Source organism: Procambarus clarkii, chromosome 61 (assembly GCF_040958095.1).
Source record: "Procambarus clarkii isolate CNS0578487 chromosome 61, FALCON_Pclarkii_2.0, whole genome shotgun sequence".
NCBI classification, from domain to species: Eukaryota; Metazoa; Arthropoda; class Malacostraca; order Decapoda; family Cambaridae; genus Procambarus; species Procambarus clarkii.
In genome coordinates, this window is record NC_091210.1 from 13,870,459 (window position 1) to 13,884,718 (window position 14,260).

At 38.8% G+C, this 14,260-nt stretch overlaps 1 protein-coding gene across 2 annotated transcripts; it reads right to left on the reverse strand.

Annotated features, from left to right (window-relative positions):
- Positions 1-3,280: 3,280 nt before the first annotated feature.
- LOC123774418 (phosphatidylinositol-glycan biosynthesis class X protein) lies at positions 3,281-11,921 on the reverse strand. 2 transcript variants are annotated; one of them, XM_045768703.2, is made up of 6 exons: positions 11,854-11,921; positions 9,373-9,536; positions 8,683-8,836; positions 6,833-6,963; positions 4,974-5,148; positions 3,281-4,492 (listed from the first exon to the last, which is right to left on the reverse strand). In XM_045768703.2, exons 2-6 carry the CDS (start codon positions 9,510-9,512, stop codon positions 4,364-4,366), a joined length of 729 nt encoding a protein of 242 aa, XP_045624659.2. In that variant the 5' UTR covers positions 9,513-9,536; positions 11,854-11,921; the 3' UTR covers positions 3,281-4,363. The 2 variants fall into 2 exon arrangements, with proteins under 2 accessions (XP_045624659.2, XP_045624658.2); XM_045768702.2 differs by lacking the exon at positions 11,854-11,921 and adding an exon at positions 11,489-11,620.
- Positions 11,922-14,260: the final 2,339 nt, after the last annotated feature.

The window sequence follows — 14,260 nt, forward strand, 5'->3', positions numbered from 1 at the left end:
CAATAGGAAGCAGAGTTACAGGGAAGGGTGAGACCTCAGATTGGCATGAAGTCACCAGTGGAGTCTCACGGCTCTGTACTCGGACCTATCCTGTTTCTGATATATGTAAATGATCTCCCAGAGGGTATAGACCCATTCCTCTCAATGTTTGCTGACGATGCTAAAATTATGAGAAGGATTAAGAAAGAGGAGGGCTGCTTGAGGCTTCAAGAAGACCTGGACAAACTGAAGGAATGATCAAACAAATGGTTGTTAGAGCTTAACCCAAGCAAATGTAATGTAATGAAGATAGGTGTAGGGAGCAGGAGGCCAGATACGAGGTATCATTTGGGAGATGAAATTCTTCAAGAGTCAGAAATAGAGAAAGACTTTGGGATTGATATCACACCAGACCTGTACCCTGAAGCCCATATCAAGAGGATAACATCAGCAGCATATGCCTGGTTGGCCAACATGAGAATGGCTCTTAAACACTTGCATAAGGAATCATTCAGAACTTTGTATACCACATGTCAGACCAATCCTGGAGTATGCAGCTCCATCACGGAGTCCATATCTAGTAAAGCATAAGACTAAACTGGAAAAAGTTCAAAGGTTTGCCACCAGACTAGTACCCGAACTGAGAGGTATGAGCTACGAGGAGAGATTATGGGAAATAAACCTCACATCACTGTAAGACAGAAAAGTTAGGGGAGGAGATGATCACCACATACAAGATTCTCAAAGGAATTGATAGGGTAGATAAAGACAGGCTATTTAACACAAGGGGCACACACACTAGGGGACACAGGTGAAAACTGAGTGCCCAAATGAGCCACAGAGATATTGGAAAGAACTTTTTTCGTGTCAGAGTGGTTGACAAATGGAATGCATTAGGAAGTGATGTGGTGGAGGCTGACTCCATACACAGTTTCAAGTACTTACCTAATTGTACTCACCTAATTGTGCTTGCGGGGGTTGAGCTTTGGCTCTTTGGTCCCGCCTCTCAACTGTCAATCAACTGGTGTACAGATTCCTGAGCCTACTGGGCTCTATCATATCTACATTTGAAACTGTGTATGGAGTCAGCCTCCACCACATCACTTCCTAGTGCATTCCATTTATTAACTACTCTGACACTGAAAAAATTCTTTCTAACGTCTCTGTGGCTCATCTGGGTACTAAGTTTCCACCTGTGTCCCCTTGTTCGTGTCCCACCTGTGCTGAAGAGTTTGTCTTTGTCCACCCTGTCAATTCCCCTGAGAATTTTGTAGGTGGTTATCATGTCTCCCCTTACTCTTCTGTTTTCCAGGGATGTGAGGTTCAGCTCCTTTAGCCTTTCCTCGTAGCTCAATCCTCTCAGTTCCGGGACGAGCCTGGTGGCATACCGCTGAATCTTCTCTAACTTTGTCTTGTGTTTAACTAGGTATGGACTCCAGGCTGGAGCTGCATACTCCAGGATTGGTCTTACATAAGTGGTATACAGGGTTCTGAAAGATTCCTTACACAAGTTTCTGAAGGCAGTTCTTATGTTGGCCAGTCTAGCATATGCCGCTGATGATATTCTTTTGATGTGGGCCTCTGGGGACAGGTTCGGTGTGATATCAACCCCCAAGTGTATCAAGTGTAGATATGATAGAGCCCAACAGGCTCAGGAACCTGTACATCAGTTGATTGACAGGTGAGAGGCAGGACCAAGGAGCCAGAGCTCAACCCCCACAAGCACAACTAGGTGAGTACTTACTTGGACTGAATTTCAGCAACCATTTATCTGCCCAGTACTGAAGTTTGTCAAGGTCTTCTTGCAGCACCCAACAGATCACTGTCATGCCCTTAAAGATGGTATTGATAAAATAAGTGTATGGAACAACTCTTGGCAAATGAAATTGAATGTGAATTGAATGTTAATAAGCATTAGAAAACTCTGACAGAAAAAGATCTAGGGTTGGTTCTAAAGCATAGACCAGGGGACCACATAAAGAACATTGTACAAGGAGCATATGCTATGCTTTCCAACTTCAGAATCGCTTTTAAATACATTGTTGGTGAAATATTAAAGAAACTGTTCACGACTTTTGTGAGACCAAAAGTGGAATATGGAGTGGTTGTATGGTGCCCATATTGCAAGAAGCACATCAATAAACTGGAAAAGCTACAAAGACATGCTATGAAATGGGCTTCCAGAACTGATAAACAAGTTACAAAGAGAGGCCAGAGATAATAAAGACATCAAAGCTAGAAAACAAGAAAATGAGGTAATATGGCCACAATATACAAAACAGTAATAGAAATTGACAAAACCGACAAAAAGGAATTCTGAAAACCTGCACCTTCAAGAACAAGAGGTCGTAGATTCAAGCTAAGGTAACATTATAATAATTAGAACTGTCTGTCTTCCACACTTTCAAACCATCGACTGCACTATTCTCTTCTGCAGTGTGGTTGGTAGTTGGAACAAGAGAGAAGGCGGTAGATGCCAAACCGTCAACAATTTCAAAGCATCACGTGACAGTACTGGGAAGACAGGACACCATGAGCATAGTTCTCATCCTATAACTGCACTTTGGTAATTACACTCAGGTCAAACTCAACATTACACTCAATCACATAGTGAAAGGGTATGTGAATAACTTTGTAACAGTTTGCCTTTGATCAGGTCTACTTCAGCACATATGCAATACAAATTCCCAGCAATACTTATAACAGTCAAAGCCAAGCAGTAGTAATATCTGAGTATGCTGTGTGATCCATAGATGTGTGGCTCTTCTTGCTGGATAGTATGTTAATAGATGGAACTGCTAGTATAGATTTCACTTTACCTCATATCTACAAGGCTTTGTTGAAGGTAAGGTAATTATCAGGAGAAAGCAATAAGTTGTTATGACTATAAAACATTTGAAAGGGATGAGTATTATATGGAGTTGGGATAGAATGGAGGAAAGGAATGGTGCCCAACCACTTGGACGGACAGGGATTGAATGATTGAATGGAGACTGTTGCTCTACCGTCCAGGCAAGTGGTTGGGCAAAAGGTTTTGTTAAGGTTCTTTGAGTATTTTTTGTATTGTATATATGCTTAATATGGCAAAGTGATCACTAATTGGCTCCTGTACTCAATGATCCTAGGACAGCCTTGTTGTGGAGTCAGTGATTTATTACATAGTAAAGTCTATAGTCAATAAGGCGGGTGCAGGAAAGTTAGATTTTTTATTTAATTCATTTATTATGCACCCCATGGGTGGTAAGGGTGGTAAGTGGAAAATGTCAGGGATAGATAACGGGGTCAGAACTAAACCACAAAATTCCTTTAACTAAGCATGTTACAGTCTTGATAAACTAGTTACATAGTTTAATATGTATACAGTACAAACTTTTCTATAGCATAACCGGTTCAAGAACTGGATCCACACCAATCTCTTAAGCCGCATAATTTACATTTGTGGTGAGCTAGTTACATTGAAATTTAATTTGCTTATCAGGCACCCTAACACCCATCTTGTGGGTGGTAGTAGAAAGTTTACAATCACATGTTTGAATTATCCATAGTAAGCAAACTTGGGATTTCTGGTATTACACAATTTTGAATGAATTATACTTGAACATTTGTGATAGAATTCTCTAAATTCAGATATTTTTTTCACATTCAATTACATAGTGATGTACGGCATTTGTCCAGAGTGGACACCAACAATTACCTGGCCGCAAATCATTCACAGCAAAACTTGGTCCACTTAATAATGATAGGAGTTAAGCGCTCATCATGAGATCCCATATACAAATCTGTCCTGATAATCATTCCCCATTAAACAAATAAATGTTTCCACCTAGATTTGATCCCCTATCTTGTTTCCCACACTACTCTCATTCACTTGTTGCTCCTCACAATACCTGTTTATTTTCTTAACCTTTCTCTCTATCTTATATTTCACTCTTTTTTACTGCTTGATCAGCATAATTCCTTCAACATGACCAAACTATCTCTGTTTACTCTTCTTTTTCATACCATTTACAAAAGTATGCACTCTAAGAATGAAAATATGGAAACAATGTAATCTATCCTCCTAAAACCACACAAGATTCTCAGGTTGTTCACTTCTGAGAAGCTTATAATTATATATATATATAAAATATCAAACTACAAATAAGTTGTCCCTCAGTTGCTAAAATATTTAATTACAGGGTTTTATTCACACCATTTAAAAAATCTTCAATACATTATTAGAATATCGTTAGTTTATTTACAGTTTCTATCTTAACATACTCTTGACTAGATAAAACATTGTCATATAATACACTTGTCTTTTGTTTAATACACTCCATTATAAGTAATACTTATAATGATGTAGGAAAATAGTTTAGAGATACAGCTTTCAGATTTGATGAATTTACTTTTTCCTAAGTGTTGCTAGGATGAGGAGCGTAGCCCCAGCGGTGATACAGGTGGTGGTGAGCAGCACAGTGTCCAACAGGTCTGTGTTGCCCACTGGTACCATCCCCATTACTGCTTCACTTGTCTGAAGATCAGATAACAACACAATATTAATGTACAGCACTAATACTGACATTTATTTATAGAGTGGGAAGGGTGGTGAGGCTACACACAAGAGGGAGAAAACAGTTAAGACTCCCTGATAACATGTTGGGTTCTGTGACCTCCAGACTGAGCATCTGTGTTGTGAGAATTGTCTAGCGATTTTGTCGATTGTTGTTTTTACTTTGTGAATTTTTTAGATAATTATGAATATGCCAAACATTTCTCACATACAAATTACATAGGTACTTTAAGATATTCAAAGGAAGATTGCTGGTCATTTTGTGTACAAATTGCCTGTGGTTAACATTTTGTTTGCTTGTCTGAGGCCTCCCACCCTCTTTTCAACACATCATATGCATATTATTATTTACTTGTATGAACTTTCTGGTTATTATGGATTCTTTCTCGGGAAAGCGAGATAAGATACTGTATAGAGAGACAAAAACTTGCAAGAGACTTACACTAAAGGTGTGCACAGGCAGCCATTCACATTGATGCACACCATCTGGAGGACACGGCTCTAACTGCACTAGAGGCCTACACGCATCTCCACCAACATCGTCGCACTGTAGAAGCACAGCCGGGTGCAGGAGCCTTACTGCAACTTCCAGTGGGTAAGACTCTCCGCTCCGAGCCCTGAAGGCATGACAAATATGGTCATTCGTCCTTGTATGATACTGTACATTGGAACATTGGCAGTCATGGTGCAATTATGTAGCAGAAGGAACAGCTGCATGTGGTGGAAGGAACAGCTGCATGTAGTAGAAAGAACAGCTGCATGGGTTTGAAGAAATAGCTGCATGTGGTTGAATAAATCAGAGACAAGTAGACAAACATGATGAAATAATTTAATGAAATTTTACAATACACACACACATGTGGAAGGTGTTAACTCAAAATCTGTAGTACTGTACTAACTAATGAAAACAATAACAAATGATCATATATGTTGCAGTAAGAAATAACTTTTCACACACCACAAGGACTCATACTTCCTCCCCCATACACAATAGGCCTCCATCAATCACTTTCTTCCAATGGTACCCACTGGGTACACATTTGTTTACTCACTCACTCTCACACTCATAAACACGGGGAGGAAACAAAGGAGCCGAAAAAATACTAGAAAGTTTTCTTTGCAACAGAGTGGTAGACGGTTGGAACAAGTTAGGTGAGAAAGTGGCGGAGGCCACACTTCAACACACTTTCCCTACACATTCAGGGCATAACGTGCCAACCCCTCAACACATAAGGGGCATAACTGGCCGACCCCTCACAGTGTTCAAGAGAGAACTATCAACATCAGAGGCCCGAGACTGTTCAACACGCTTCCACTACACATAAGGGGCATAACTGGCCGACCCCTCACAGTGTTCAAGAGAGAACTATCAACATCAGAGGCCCGAGACTGTTCAACACGCTTCCACTACACATAAGGGGCATAACTGGCCGACCCCTCACAGAGTTCAAGAGAGAACTATCAACATCAGAGGCCCGAGACTGTTCAACACGCTTCCACTACACATAGGGGCATAACTGGCCGACCCCTCACAGTGTTCAAGAGAGAACTATCAACATCAGAGGTCCGAGACTGTTCAACACGCTTCCACTACACATAAGGGACATAACTGGCCGACCCCTCACAGTGTTCAAGAGAGAACTATCAACATCAGAGGTCCGAGACTGTTCAACACGCTTCCACTACACATAAGGGACATAACTGGCCGACCCCTCACAGTGTTCAAGAGAGAACTGGATAAGCACCTCCAAAGGATACCTGATCAACCAGGCTGTGACTCGTACGTCAGGCTGCGAGCAGCCGCGTTCAACAGCCTGGTTGATCAGTCCGGCAACCAGGAGGCCTGGTCGACGACCGGGCCGCGGGGACGCTAAGCCCCGGAAGCACCTCAAGGTAACCTCAAGGTAACCCCTTGCAGTGTTCAAAATAGAGCTCAACAAGCACCTCCAAAAAATGCCTATCAAACAGGCTGTGACTCGTAGGTTAGGCTGCGAGCAACTGCATCAAACAGCCTGGTTGATCAAACTAGCAACCAGGAGGCTTGGTCAGAGATCGGGCTGTGGAGACATTGATCCTTGTAATCATCAACAGGTAGTCAACAGGTACGTAGTCTCAGTAGGTTCCTGATCTACCATCTGGTAAAGTCATGCCTTAGAGAGCTACTATGGGCCCATTATAAAATGGAGTTTCATTACATTCATTGCTTGATATTTTTTCCCCCCTCATTCACATCTTCAATTGTAAAATTTACAGTTTAGTTCACATAATAGTAAAGACTATTATACTTTCCATAATCCATACCTGTGATAGCGGAGGTGGACAGGGACAGTCATATTTACCAGCCATCTACCATCATTCAGTGGACTCGGTAATGCATAAAAATATGCGAGAATTCGAGGTGATAAGTGTTCTGGGGTCTCAACGTTGATAACCTGTTTGGGAGATTGATCTATTAATTCACATAAAACTTACATGATAACTGCAAACCTTTGTAAATTAAAAATGACTAGAGCCTCTAGAGTCAGATATACAGGCTAGTTTGTTGGGCAGAAAAACAATCCAACACCAGTCCCTCAACTGGTGCAACTCAAGTGCATCAGGATCCCCTTGAGTTGCTACTTGCCTAACCACTCGGGGTGGACGGTAGAGCGACGGATTCGCTTCATGCAGGTCGGCATTTAATCCCCCGACTGTCCAAGTGGTTGGGCACCATTCCTTCCCATCCCAAATCTTTATCCTGATACTTTCCCAGTGCTATACAGTCATATTGGCTTGGCACTTTTTATTGATAGTTCCCTTCCCTTGGGTTGCTACCAGCCAGAACCCTTGACTGGAGTGGAGGGAAAGCAGGCAAAACAGTGGAGGATATTTATTTTCTTTTTTTTCTTTTGCAGGAATATTCCTGCATGGGCCCTAAGCTTATGATTAGTCTCCTAAGTGTTAGTCATTCTGGCCTTACTTAGGCATTGGATGTATTTATGACATATTGGCTTCAGTAAGGTTATGTCCACTGAGTTTAATCTCAATAGTAACCTCACTTGGTTTGTAACGGTACATTATTAGTTAATGTTCCAGGTGTCTGTTTAGTATTTTCCACAATGCTGACATTTCCTCCCTTCTTATGAACCTGTAAGCTCTTCTCACATGCACAAGTGGTGAAGGTGACTTTTACAAGGAAATGGTTGAAGTAATGAGTTTGTATAAAATGAAACATTTTAATGGGAAGGGTAAATGAGAGAATGGTGAAAACTCAGACTAGGAGTGTTTGAGGGGTTAGTTGTGTGGTGAGGAATGGGTGAAAGTTATAAGGATAAAAATGAGAGGGTAGGATTTTTTTTTCATATCAGAGAATGTAGTATATGAGGGGGATACATGTGTGTTAATCGAAGAATATGCTTCTTTGAGGACTAGGCAGGTAGAGACATGCATTTAAGTGCATGTGCTCCAGTATGTACAGATATTAAATGTAAGAATGCATTGGAGATGTACTGGAATCAAATTATTGATTACATGAAGAAGCTATAAGATGGCAGGAAAGATATTATGTTGGGAGATTTGAATACCAGGGTGGGTGGAGAATGAATACAAGGCTGTTGGAATGTGTGGTGTGCATGGTGTAAATGGGAATGTGATATATATGGAAAAAAGAGGGGGGGGGGGGGGAGGATGAAATGGAGCAAAATAGTTTGGTTACATTTATGTTGATGAAAAATATAAAAGCAACATGAAAGATATGAAGGAAGTGAGATGAATGTTTACCAGCTTAGATTATGCAGTGCTGTGCAAAATTAGGGTAAGCTGAAGGAAGATGTTGCAATAAGAGAGTGTATTAACAGAAGTTTACTTGTCATCAGTTTTGAGAATTCTTTTAATCCCCCAATCCCAGCCTGGGGCTAGGCTTGTTTGGTGATAACTTGATCACTCAGACCGTTGTTTGCAGCAGATGGCAAGCACACGTCATTACAACTTGGCTGACTTGATACGTCCTGCAATAATTTTTCCAACTGCTCTTTGAAGACACACACACTTGATCAAGCACTATTTCTTATTCTTGGTGGAAGGAGATTGAATAACAACACTTTGGGCATTGCAAATTATAGTGTAAATGCTATCTACCACTTCTCACAAGACACATCAGAGAATATAGTTACCTGAGGAATATGAAAGTCAGGGCCACCAAGTTGCTTGAGGAAGCGAAGCTGATTAGGGTCAACATACGAGCCCGGAGGGAAGACTTCCTTAATGAGAACCACACATGACTGCAGGTCCTCTGGAGATGAAAGAAAAATTGTGGTCTCCAAGTCTCTGGAAATAGAAGCCATTTAATTATAAATCTTATTTTAAAAACACAATTACACACTCAGGATGTCAGTGAGCTACTAATATTATGTGGTTTAGCAAAGTATTGTATTCTGTGGCTCAGTGAGCTGCCCTAAGCTTAAAATTTGGGTTGTGTGAATATGAAAATTCACTTTGTAATTAATTTCTTTATTGATGTTCATTATCTACACTACATTTCCCGACTCATAATTTGACAGAGGTATATATATATATATATAGGTAGGCAGTATAAAATTATCTTGGGAAGTTTCAGAATGCTCATGGCCTCAAGCTTGTAGGACTTAAAAGCTGTGACAGTATTACATGCTACATATAATAAAATCAGAATGTATGAATAGTCTTAAATTACTATAATTATTTCTAGAAAGCTGAAAACCATGAACTTAATCATAAGGTTTTTTGCCTTATTTATGTTTATCTCATTCTAACAATGTTTAGTTTGGTCCAGAGTTATTTGGATAATTGTGTCACCTGTGTTCACAAGCCTAAGGCATACTCACCTGTGGAAACCTTCATTTAGCAGTCTTCGTTCCACCTGGGCACTGGTTTTGAGGACCAGCGGGCAAGTGGAACCCGAAGACACTGGCATAAGAGATGCTGCCACACTAATCGCAATCAACACTAAATAAGCCATTTTCATTTATCATGAGATCCTTGGTGGTGCCTAAATAAATAAAAAAAAACATCAGTTATTGTCATCGTGATTAAAAATGTATTAATTTTGTATTAAAGCAGTAGTTAGTTACTATCTACCTTTATGCAGTAATGATATTCACTAACTCATTCCTTAGAGGCCACGAAGCATTAAGATCCGATATTACTGGATGTGAAAGCTAAGTCGGTGGCTTTCAAATTCAGATATTTTCATATTGTTTTGCAAATTATTTTCACCCACTTTTCCTATATTCAGACACTATCATCCCTACCTTTTCCACCAAGTTTTTTGGCCTATTCCTTGGGAATCACTAATTGTGAAACTCTGACATTAATATGCAAGGCAGCATGGTGTGCTTTCACATGTTTGCAGCATTTTCAATTAATATGAAGATACTATACTTGGTTTTGGTGGAAGAATATCAGAGAGTACAAGGTACAAGCATTTAGATACATCTAAACGTACATCTTTAGATACATTGCCCGAAACGCATTGCGTAATAGTGGCTTTAGGCATTGTATGTACTAGCTCTATCTATATATCAATCCATTCATGTAACATCACTTGTATGTATGTATGTACCTTACCTGAATAAACATATTTATTTATTTATTTACTTATCTTTTATTTTACACAATCCATCTTTTTAGATGGCTACACCTGTGTCAGCCTAAAGTTTAAGGATTCTACATCCACATGAAAACAAGAGAAACAAAAATTAACCCCTGAAATGCAACCATCCAAAAATATTTTACTCAACAACTGTAATAAGAAGCACAAAGTCACGGAAAGCCGAACGTTCTCATTTTTATTCCAAATGTTTCTCTTTAGATATGTTTATGTTCTACATAATGAAATATGTTTGAAGAATTTCTGACATTTTTGTAGTTGTTCTATCCACTAATGCAGTCACTATGGAGTTTTTTTTTAGGAAACTATAAAGTCCTTTATTAAACCAATGAATTGTGAATAATCATTAAATGCAAACTGTTAGGGTGAGAAACAATTACAGTATCTATTCTGTCCATTACATGCATACGAGTCACCTTATGGTTTTCCATAGTTGGATATAGGAAGGCTGCTAGGCTTATCGAGGTCCCCGTAGGACAACTAGTGACCTTTCCCAGGATGCAACCCTGAACAGATGCTTAACTCTCAGGTACCCATTTACTGCTAGGTGATGTAACGTACCCATTTACTTTACTGCTAACTTATGTTTCAGGTGAAAGGAAACACTGCTCAAATTCTTATCCTATCACAGGAATCGAACCCAGTACCTTTTAGCTGTGACTCACCAGAAATTACCACTGCACAATAGGACCTGTATGAAATTGTTGATCCATAACTTGGGCAAAACCTACGTAATAATAATAATAATAATAATAATAATAATAATAATAATAATAATAATAATAATAATAATGTTTATTTAGGAAAAAGTACATACATACAAAATGAGTTATAAGAAGAATATTGGATTTCTAGATAGAGCAAGTAGTACATATATACTATGGCTAAAGCCACTAATACACACAGCATTTTGGCCACAAGAATAATTGGTGTGCATTACAATTATACTTATGGAGCAACGAAATATTACTGTGTAGCTTAATTAACCTTAAACAGTGCATTTACCCCAATTAAAGCACCCAAAACTAAATGATAGTTAGACATGTTGAATATAAGGTACATTTTAATCCAATACATTGCAAGTACTGAAAGATACAAAGTCACATCATGCCATAAGATGGCTCTCCAATGGATTTTAAAACCCTATGTAAACTTATCCAATATAACCCAACACTTCAAAAGGACATAACTTTAGCTTTGGAATAAAAAGAGTTGAAGACAGCAACAAAAGCTGCAGGCTTCCTGTCCTCATCGAGGCCACTAGAGTGTCCCCCTAGGTAAATTCAGGTAAAAGTTATCTAAGATCACTGGTTGAGGGCCTCACGACTAACGTGATATGGGGCAGAGCTCACGGAAACCATTAATTTCCTGAAGAAATTCGAAGATATTAATCCAGACCACTGCTTTAAAAGGTTTCCATGTTTCTTATCTCTTACAGTATCTCTTATCTCCTGCCCGAAACGCTGCGCGTACTAGTGGCTTTACAAGAATGTAAATACTGTACTATCCAATGTATTCTCACAAACCCAATGTACCTTCTTGTATATAAATAAATAAATAAATAAATAAGTAGACAATTTCAACCACACAACACTCTAGGACAGAAAACAGGAGACACATTGTCACCCATATAGTAATACATAAATACTGTAAATACTAAGACACTTCAGTTTAAAATTCAGCCGGAAAAAATTACTCAGGAATAGTGTTTGTTGTTGTGGTGGGTTAGGGGCAGCTATAGCACGGTTGCCAGATACAAATCGCGGAAAGTAGCGAGTTGACGGTCTAAAAGTAGCGAATTTGTAATAAAAGTAGCCCAATTGCTTTTTGAGTGAATGATACGGGTTTCAAAGTAATATATTTTGATATATAGAGTACACTACACGATGTTAATTGTTTTATTAATATTATTTCTGCACACACACACACGTATATATATACTCTACCGTCCAGCCCAAGTGGTTGGATTCTGTGCTTGGAAGAAAACTCTGCATTGAACTGGGACTAATTTATTAAATATTATTTAGTATTAATTAATATTTACAATTATTATTAATTACAATTATTTATAGCTTAGTTACTTTCATGTAACTCGCAATCGAACATTCTTAATATTAATAGCCCAAATTAGCACATCTTGCTTTTAAATTAGCCCAAAAAGTAGCAAGTAGCGAAATTACAAATTTGGTAGCGCGGGGCCCTCAAAAGTAGCCCAATTCGCTATTTGTAGCCCAATCTGGCAACACTGAGCTATAGCACAGGCCGTATGTAACCTGAGACGGGGACTGGTCGATTCGTACATACTCGTTTCGGACAATGTCAGTAAAAAAAATAGTTCATTCACTGACAATTTTTTTTTTGTACAGTGACAATTTTTTATAGTGTACAGTTTTTTTGTACACTGACAACACCTTTTTAATCAAGGTAAATTTTGAAGAATTACTGGCATTTTTGCAGTTTCATTCTACCCATTAGTGTAGGCACTACGGAGTTTTTTTTTTGTTAAGAAACTATAAAGAACAATTCAAACTAATGAATTGTGAATAATCACTGAATGCAGACTGTTGGGGGTGAGAAACAATTAGTGTCTATTCTGTCCGTTACATGCATACGAGTCACCTATGATTTTCCATAGTTGGATATAGGAGGGTTGCTAGGCAGTATATAGTACTATATACTACAGTATATAGTACTACATACTACAGTATATAGTACTACATACTACAGTATATAGTACTATACCACCACACAAGAACGCTGGCGGGCGTCGTTTTTATGAGGCCCGGATTATAAATTTTATAAAATTTACTATAGCTTTATAAATTACTTTACTATGACTATAAATGAATGTAATAAATTATACTGATGAAGTTGCTTTTTTATACTTTATTATATTATACTGATGAAGAATATGAAATTATACTAATGAAGAATCTTTAGTATTAAATGAGGTGAGTGGGTAGCTGAAGATACTGTGAAAATTAGCAGCATAAGATGGGATACTATGGAGATGAAATTTGGTACATTTTGGTTCTACTTTTGAATAAAGTATAGATTTGATAATTTGTTTAATTCATTAGGAAGCGAGTTCCGTGGACTTTTTATTTTCACGTGTGTTTGCACAGATTTAGTCTAACTCTACGAATATCAAAGATACACACACACATTTATTTCTAGTGTGATGCCCACAGGTTCTATTGCATCTATCTAGGAAGGGACGGACGCAAGTTTTAACTTCTCAGACGCAGGTTCGAACCTCTCAGACGCAGTTTTTGCAGTTCTAATTTTGTCTGTGGGCACAAAGCCCTTGGCTTGGTTTAGTGCTATTCATTCCATGGTTTTGGAATTTCCAGCAGTTTTTGGAATTGTTAGAATTCACTTCATTTTTCCCATTTCACTATTTAGCTGTGGCACTTTTCAGCCATTTCTTGCATGACTTGGTAGGTGTTGCAGGCTGTAGTTTAGACACATGGGATAAGTTTTGCAACCCGTATCTTCCCCACTGTCTAAGCATTAAATGCAGTTTAATTATTAATTCTCAGACAAGACCTAGTACCTGGTTGATATACATGACAGTTAGTTCAACGAAGAGATCCATAAAGTGTTTCAATTCTAGCAGTTGGAGCATTTCCTGGATGTATCACTAGCATAAACATAGGATGTACCGGCAGTTATTTTAAATTACATCTACTTCATGATTTTTGTGATACTACATTACTATATTAAGCTGCCATCTAATTTTCAATTTGAGCAATAACTGGGAACCTATCTTCTTGAGGTTATCTTGAGATGGTTTTGGGGCTTAGCGTCCCGGTCCTCGACCAGGCCTCCTTTTTGTTGCACATTCCCAGGAAGCAGCTTGTAGTAGCTGTCAAACTCCCAGATACCTATTTACTGCTAGGAGAACAGGCGCATCAGGGTGAAAGAATCTCTGCCCATTTCTTTCCGCCTCTACTGGGGTTCGAGCCTGTTAGGACCTAGTACAGTAGTTTTCTCCAGTATGTTTCATGGACAAAGAATTTTGCATGCTGCTTTTCGAAACATACACAATTTCTAAATCACAATATTCCATAAGATTTAAAAGGCTAACAGGATACCAGGAA

Excerpts from the sequence above, each read along its gene's own strand:
- LOC123774418 (XM_045768703.2), bottom strand. The coding sequence starts at position 9,512 with ATGAAAATGGCTTATTTAGTGTTGATTGCGATTAGTGTGGCAGCATCT. Across the intron at positions 5,149-6,832 it reads GTCCACCTCCGCTATCACAG|GGCTCGGAGCGGAGAGTCTT; the intron begins GTATGGATTATG and ends TCATGCCTTCAG. Across the intron at positions 4,493-4,973 it reads TGCCTGTGCACACCTTTAGT|ACAAGTGAAGCAGTAATGGG; the intron begins GTAAGTCTCTTG and ends TCTGATCTTCAG.